Source organism: Channa argus, chromosome 5 (genome assembly GCF_033026475.1).
Source record: "Channa argus isolate prfri chromosome 5, Channa argus male v1.0, whole genome shotgun sequence".
NCBI lineage: Eukaryota > Metazoa > Chordata > Actinopteri > Anabantiformes > Channidae > Channa > Channa argus.
The window spans coordinates 17,577,948-17,586,235 of NC_090201.1; the positions used below are offsets into that span (position 1 = coordinate 17,577,948).

At 41.5% G+C, this 8,288-nt stretch overlaps 1 protein-coding gene across 2 annotated transcripts; it reads left to right on the forward strand.

The window, feature by feature from the left end:
* The first annotated feature begins 1,974 nt into the window (after window positions 1-1,974).
* On the forward strand, window positions 1,975-8,249 carry errfi1a (ERBB receptor feedback inhibitor 1a). Of its 2 annotated transcripts, XM_067505139.1 has the most exons (4): window positions 1,975-2,168; window positions 4,585-4,790; window positions 4,967-5,055; window positions 5,272-8,249. In XM_067505139.1, the coding sequence occupies exons 2-4, from the start codon at window positions 4,639-4,641 to the stop codon at window positions 6,345-6,347; spliced, it is 1,317 nt and encodes a 438-aa protein (XP_067361240.1). In that variant the 5' UTR covers window positions 1,975-2,168; window positions 4,585-4,638; the 3' UTR covers window positions 6,348-8,249. The 2 variants fall into 2 exon arrangements, with proteins under 2 accessions (XP_067361240.1, XP_067361241.1); XM_067505140.1 differs by lacking the exon at window positions 1,975-2,168 and having other exon boundaries at window positions 4,664-4,802.
* Window positions 8,250-8,288: the final 39 nt, after the last annotated feature.

Below are 8,288 nucleotides of genomic sequence, written 5' to 3' on the forward strand. Positions count from 1 at the left end.
CTGTAGCGTCACTTCATAAGTAAAAAAATGTGTTGAAGTGCAGGCCACAAAGGGAAATTTCTTTCTGCTCCCAGTGCTGCTAAAAGGAAAACAAGGTGAAGGTGTTACTTTTTGAGGAGGACAACGTGGGATGTGGTTGCAAAATGTCACTGTGAGTCATAAAGCAGGAGCAAAGATCCTGTGAAGGATATCCTCTGTGACACGAGTTAAAGCTCCATCTGTCTGACAGTGCTTATCTCTCTCCCTGGTTTTTTTACCCTCTCCCTGACGAACTTTATAAGGAACTTCCTCTGAGTGGTGACATCACAGTGCAGAGAAGCGGGGAGGGCTGAAGTACGAAGAGAGGTGGTTTGGACATGAAGTCTATTGTCCCCACTGGGTTACTGTGACTCAGGAGTTAGAGCAGTCATCTACCAGTCCCAGGATTATCTGTTCAACTCCCAGCTCATACTGTCACATCCCACACGAGTTACTGAACCACAACCTAGTTGCTCCTGTTGTGTGTGTGTGTTTGGTGAAACATAGTAAGGGTTTTGACAGAAGATTCACTACAGGAATGAACACATGCTTTACTGAACTGAATCAAATTACATTACTTTTCTTTCATTTTTAAATGAGTTATTATCAATGCTGACTGTTTCCTGCAGCATCAATCACACAAAACAAGAACTTTTCTCTTCATTTTTAATCACACACACATAAATTGTAAATGAAGCTAAATGTTCAGCTCCTTCTCTGTTGGTCACTTCGGCCTCAGAAGAATCCCAAAAAATGTGCCTGAAATCATAATGGAGGATTAGTGAGAGCCTAGTTCATGTATGGCTAATGTGTAATGAGAAGCCTTTTGGGTTTTGGGAGCCCTCATGCCCAAGCTGTAAAGGATTTACGAACGCTAGCATAAGAACACTCTGTTCTCTCTGCACACACACACACACACACACACACACACACACACACACACACACACACACACACACACACACCTCTGCATTTTGCCCCTATTGATTCAACACTTGAGTTGTTTCTAACCATTGTATTGCTATGTTTGGTTAGTGTGCATGTCAGTGTTGGGTTTGCTTAGCCCAGTTAAGTTAGGTGACATAGTTAACGTAACACCACACAAACTATATGTATGCAAAGTGACTGGAAACAAAGGGTGTGAGTGATTGTAAGTTCCAGATTATTCATACATTACCTTAAAAGAAAAACAAGCGAAAAAACTCTATGTAAATCAAAGCTGCAGCCTTTACCTTATTACACCTTGTATCAGTTGACACTATGTCAGTTAAACAGGGAACAGGTCCAGCTAAAAGAAAATACCTAGGGGGATCTGATAAGTGTAAAGCTCAGCAATCTGGGCTCCATTCTGTTAGTAGTAAAATGCTGTACAAAAACAGTAGGCGTGTTTCTTGCTCTGTTTATTTGTTGCTGTCAGTCTTATCTACCCTGTAACAATCCGCATTACTGTCTCTCTGCAAATCTTTGCAGTTCACTGTAAACAGCTTGTTTTGTACGAGCCCTTACAGAAGACACTTTAAATATAAATCGGTGATAAAATGGAAACTTTTCAAACGCTAAATGTTTAGGATGTTCTTCTCTGCAGAAGTGTTGCAAACATTTTTCTATTTCTGGAATTAGCTGGAAGCCTGCATTGCATTTAACAACCGAACACAGCACAACATTTGGACTCTATTATTTCTGAGAAGCTACATGTAACATGACAGAGTGTTTACTGGTTATCTCCTTCTACGGTTTGTCATTTGTCAACTAACTTTAAATTAAAAGTACTTATAAACTAAACACTGCACACAACCAGTTAACGCATGGATTAATTAGTCCTGTGTGTTAACCCAGCGTGCACGTACACTGCAGAGACACTGGTGAAAAGAAAGACTGCGCCTTTAAGGGCAAGTGTGCAGGCGGAGCCACGGCGGGTTTCCAGTGTAGTGGAGCTTATAAAAACAGTGCTCGCCACAGTACTAGACTTATCTAAAACTGTCACGTTACAACCGGAGCGTCACCAACTCGCTGGCGTCCTGTTCCTGATGCAATAGAAATCTAAAGATTACAGACTCGAATCAAAAAGCCAACATCGCAGCGAGGAGCTATATTTCACCAAAGAGGAGTATAGGGGTCGGTTAGCGGAAGAGAACTGCGGGTTTATTTAGGTAAGTCAAAGTTACTTGAAATATCTGCTGTAGACTGTTGTATAAAACCATGTCCCGCCTGTCTATTGTTTTGTATAGTGGTGCCAGCACGACACACACCGTTGATTGATGCAGCTTCGGGCCCTTCTGAGATTATTTAGTTGTTTTCATCTTATAGTTTTCAAAGGAAAGAGCAAGCTTTTCAGATGATGACATTGCCCAACTAAACAAACACCTGCCAAATACTAGAAATTCACTAGAAATTCGGAATACATTTGTCTACGTTTACGTAGTTTATATGCCAGTTTTTTTTATATTTACATATAAATTCTAATGATTTTTATTTATTCCTTGCGCAACTTTTAACCGATTGCACCGATTGGTTATATTATGGTTGTATTGTTTAATATGTAATTGTGCATTTTCCGCTTAAACAAATGGCCATAACAATTCATCCTGCATCATCACTAGCTGGCCTTGCTGATTTGTGTGTTGTGGTGTGAGTCACCTGCCTGCTAGAGGGCTTTTAACCATTATTATCTCAATCCGGTAAAGTGAGGGGGTGTGCGCGCTGTTTGCTTGCCGCACAGGTAGAGCGGGTATGGTTGCTCGGAAACCGCTGCAGGGTTGTCGTGAGCGGGTGTGAACTCTGAGTACCACAGTCCTGTTTTAAAGGCAAACTATCTGCTGATGTTGGTCGTGCTCACACCAGCAGATCCCCTCCTTTTCCAGCACCCACGGGCCCTGTGTTACCTTCACACACACAGACTCAGCCTCTCCGGCTATTGTATAAACAGAAAGATTAGACTAATCCATAAAAAAAAGAGTCAGATTCTCTGGTCAAACGATCTGAATTTGTGACTTAAAGAATTCCTCCTAAGAGGGTTAATGCTTTGCATGACTAGACATCGTTTGTTTAGTCCTGTTGCCTGTAAATGCTCCTATGGTGAACTGCCAGAGAGAACTGTCTCTGCACCTGTTGCAAGAGGAAGCACAAGCCCCTTGGGGTTCATTATCAGGGATCATGTTGCTTCCCGTCCCTGCCGAACCGAATCCATGGCCCTGGGGCCGGAGGGGGGATAATGATGGCATGCCTTGTTGGGCAGTTTGGCTGAGACTGATGCTTCAAGCTTCCTGTTGTTTTAGAGCTTTATTTCTCACCAGCTGTCAGGGCAGCACATAAATATGATTCAGAGGAGACAAGGAAGGAGGAGGCCTTGTTCACCTCTGTCATTACTGCTACGTTATAAGCATGTCACGGACCTCAGTTGTGGTCTTTAGCACACACGGGCTTATGTGTACACTTTTTTTTTTTTTTTTGTCTGTTTGCTAAAAAAATTATATTGAAAACACAATGACTACTTGTGGAGAATTTAAGTCTGAAGATCTTATACAACTATGCAAGGCTAATTTTGTGGATGATGCATAGTTACCCACGATACACTCTTTAAGATGTAAAGACTTTGTGCACAAGGATGATATTGTTAGACTGAGCTCCTTTTCCCAGAGACTGTGACATACTCACCAAATTGATCCAGTTTGAGACAAAATTTTATTAAATTCATATTAATTCTTGTGAACCCAAGTCTGCAACAATACCAATATGCTGCTGGGTTTGCTCCCGTGCGAATATTCTAAACGTTTCCTCAGCCTTGACACACATTTGACAGGTCACAAACATTCAGGTCATTTGACTTGAGTTCTTGCAACATCGGGTATATCTTGTAACAGGAGAAGCCCCTTCCTCTGCTGTTCAGGACAAGCAAGTTTGCAGCACTGATGTGCAGCACACTCTGTAGAAATTGCTGCTTTTCACAAACAACTACTGTATATTGTAGTTTTTTTTTTCTACATCTTTTTGGTGTAATATCACAAAAAAGCCGCTACTGAACGAGTCATGTCTTCCTCTTTTTCCACCTGATGAAACGTATATTTCTAAATCACATTAAAACTTAAAAAAAAATTGTATTTATGTTTAGTTTCACAACATATTCCCACTGTTAGTATCCCAATTACTTCAGGTCTGTTGCTGTATAAATTTGACTTGTAATACAGACTCTCAAATAAGATTTTTTTTTTTTTTCATTTTTGACGACTCTTATTTTAGTTTTGATTATTCTGTTGGTTTTGTTGTAAAACCCTATAAGAAGAACATAATGAATGACTTTGTCATCACTCTGTTATTGGAGGGTGTTTTCTTTCAGACAACAGACAAGCCTGCAACTAAATATTTGGCCTGTTGGGCAGCAGAGTGGGACAGATATCTGTAATGTGCTTTATAATCTAATATCAGTGTTTTCTTTCTTCCTGGCCTTTCTAGCGGAGTTCGCTCTACTTTTTGATGTTTCAGTGTGCTACCACATGTTCTCTCTCTCGATCTGCTTTTGCTTCGGCCCTCTTTCACTGTCATTCATGGCTGCTCTTGGCTGTGTTACAGATACACCAGAAGCAGGGGCAGCCAGCCGAGCGATCTGAGTGTTTCCTGGCTTTGATGCGACCCGAGGGTGCCTGGAGCATGTCCACAGTGGGCCTGACTGCCCAGGAGATCTCTTTTCCCATAGAAAACCCCTTCCTCCGGGGCAGCTACTGTCACAGCATGGCTGGATCCAAACCCTCCTGGAGCCATCGCCATGAGCTGGACAAGTGAGTGTTCAGGTGCCAGATCTAGCAGTCAGTTCACCAGGGGTACATTGTTAAATCTGCATGACATTTTGGGGTTTTAAAATTCAAGTCTGTCTAGATTTTTTTGTAAATTATATAGAACTTTTGTTCTGGCTTAATTAAAACCATACTAACATAAATATTGTTTTCTCTAACAGCTTCTACTTCAGTATGGACACAGCACACACAGATCACAGCTCACGAACCCAAATAAAGGGGCCACCCCCACCATCACAAAGTTACGAAAGTAAGTTCCCGATCTGTCATCTTTACATCAGAGGTCTTCTGAAGTACTGCATTGCATGTTTTGTGAATCATCTCCTGCATAACGGATTGTAATTGATTTTCCTGAACTATAGAAAAGCCTAATAGTCCATAGGAGACCGTCTTTACGGGATGAAATTAAGTTGTAGTAGTGAATGGCAACTGTAACAGATTGTTTTACAATTTTCCTCTCTGTCAGGACATAAACACATTCTCAGCACACAAAGATTACCTCCAAAGAAATCCCGGCCCTCCCACCTCTCCCTGTCCTGCGGTGCTGAACCCTCCACCCCAAGTCCTCCTGATGATGACCAGGTGGTCCCCTCATTCCAGAGGCTCTCAGTGTACGAGTGCAACAGCCCACCACAGACACCAGGCAGATGCTCCAAGCCTCTGCCCCCTATCCCTCCCCAAACAGACATCTCCCCTGAACAAGCTATGGACAATGAGGTAGAATTTTTCACGAGTTCAGACGACAGCTGCTGCCTGGTGTCTGATCAGTGTTCAAAATCGTTTCCCTTTCGACATGGAATCAGCCGCCTCAGGAGCTTCAGGGACTGTGGACAGATTAACTATGCCTATTATGATGGTCCACTACGGCCGCAAAACCAGAGGCAGCACTATCAAATGCATCCGCCACAGGAAGTGAAGGAACAGTGTGAGCAGCATCAGCAGCAACCTGAGCCAGTGGTTTGTCAGAGACAGCAGGACAAGGCTCAGAGGAAGCTGCGACGCTCTCATTCTGGCCCAGCGGGATCCTTCAACAAGCCCTCAGCACTGCGCCTCACATGCCCCAAACGCCAAACTCATAGTATGGAAAAGCCAGAGGTGCCTCCCCCAATCCCTCCCCGAACAATCAAAATAGGAGACTACCGCCGCTGGTCAGCAGAAGTCTCGTCTGCAGCTTATAGTGATGAGGACAAACCACCCAAGGTGCCCCCGAGGGAGCCTTTGTCTAGAGGCAGCTCTCGCACCCCCAGCCCTAAGAGCCTCCCAACATACATTAATGGGGTGATGCCCCCGACCCAAAGCTTTGCACCGGATCCTAAATATGTAAGCTGTCGAGGTTTACAGAGACAGAACAGCGAGGGCTCCCCTTGCATCCTTCCTGTAATAGAAAATGGCAAAAAGGTCAGCACCACACATTACTATCTACTGCCTCAGCGATCTTTCATGGGCTCATCTTGTGTCACGGACAGTTCTGCAGCACGCAAAAAAGATGAATCAGACTGGGAATGGCACACCAGGCGAAAAGTACAAGTGGATTTGGTTTGAAATGTTTTAGTAGACGTAAAAGAGGACTCTTCTCTACGTGAATAAAAACCACTTCACAAAATCGTGAAACCGAACACTAACACCCCTCAAACTGCTGCTTTTTTTGTTTTGTTTATTTTAACCCCTATGTATTCTGAACACACAGGGTATGTGCGCACTGTATTCAGTTACTGGTAATGTTGAAATAGCTCTCACAACTGAGATACTTAAAATAAAAAAATTTATCTCTAACTATATGTGAGCAAAATTAAACATTTTAAAGCTTATTTTTGATAGGACTTTAGTAGATTTAGTAGGGTGCTGTTTTTGCTGATGATGTGGTATAGACAGAAGGTGCAAGCGGGTCTTGAACCTCACATGCTCAGTGTTTTGTGTCCCGAGGGTTGAGGCAATTTTGAGATACAACGGGGCAATTTAACGCTGCTTCTGTATCCCACAGGGGACAAAAGGTCAGTAATGTAACTGTGTATCAGTTAATATATGAAGTTTAAACACAAGGCCAATTAATCTTTTACAAAATGAAGGATGCTAGCATTCAAATCTCAATTCTGTTTGCTACACTGATGCACACACTGATGTTTCCCTGCCTTGATGAAGTTTTTGTCTTACTCATATCTGTGTAAATTTATGTTTTCCACATGGTACATTGTCATGGAACAATTTGTACTAAGAGGTGGGTACATTACTGGTAGCTATGCATTTTCATTGAAATATCTAGTGCAGCTTATGTGGTTTGGCTTTGTGTATTAGTGTGTATTTATGTGCGTGAACATGTTTGTGCATGTGAACGGCAGTTGGAAAAGTGTTGTGGTGAATGACTTTTGACAATTAAGTGGAGAATTGTCAAGCGTACTTGTTACTGTGTCTGCTTGTTTGCAGCACCTGCTTAATAAGTGCACACATTTTATTGCTTTCTTTCAGTATCCAGGTTTTTGTTGGTGTTTTTTTGTTTGTTTTTTGTTGCATAAATGCCCTGTTGAAATGAATGTATGCCATTCTTACTGAAATTCTGTCAAACAGTTGGAGGAGCTTATTTTTGGTCAAGCTGTGAGTCATTGCTTGAAACAAATTTGCCTCAAGTACTACCTCCCTTTTGATATTAAACATTTATTTCATATACTCTCCATTTAAATTGTGTTAAAAGCCAAGATTTAAAATTATATTCCACAAACTACAAGGTAGCCAGCTCCAATTGTGATTTGACACAAAGTTTTATTTGGATTAAACTAAGGCAAAGTCAGTTCTAACCGGATCTACCTAAACAGAGATTTTAGATTAGTCAGAACTTAGCTTGTTAGGCTCAATTTAGGCTCACCTGTTAATACAGATGCATTACAAGTGCAGGGTTTACCTGCCTGACACAGACTTTCCTGTTCTGCTCATGCATTCCTGCCTTACATGATTGCAGTAGGTGTGGTCTGAAAGACTGTGGCTGCTGGCAGCCTAGAAAATATATGAATTTTATTGTTGTAGATTATTCAGGAAGCGTCGGGGTGATATAGTAAATGTAGCACATGTATTGAAGTAACCTATGGTGTTCAGTTTGGGAAACGGATAACTGCTAAGGTCAAACGGTCATTGAAGTATACTTTTTTTTAATTTTTTTTTCCCTCCCTCCTGCTCACAAAACCTTGCCAACACAATGTTGCTTTTGACTTAAATGTCTGAAAAATGTTTACATTATACACTGATAATATTTAATCTTAATGTATTCATATGTCTTATTAGAAATAATACAACTGAAGACTAGTTTATCAAGGAATTACTTCTCTGCCATGGTGAAGATATGCACTGGGAGAGTACAGTATGCTGTGTACAGTATTTAACAATTCCTTTCGTTATAAATGGATGAAAAGTATATAGTCTTTAAAAAGGAAGCAAAATAAAATGAATTATTTATAAGCCTGCTTCAGTCTGTTTCTTGAATCTGTCAAGAGTGAA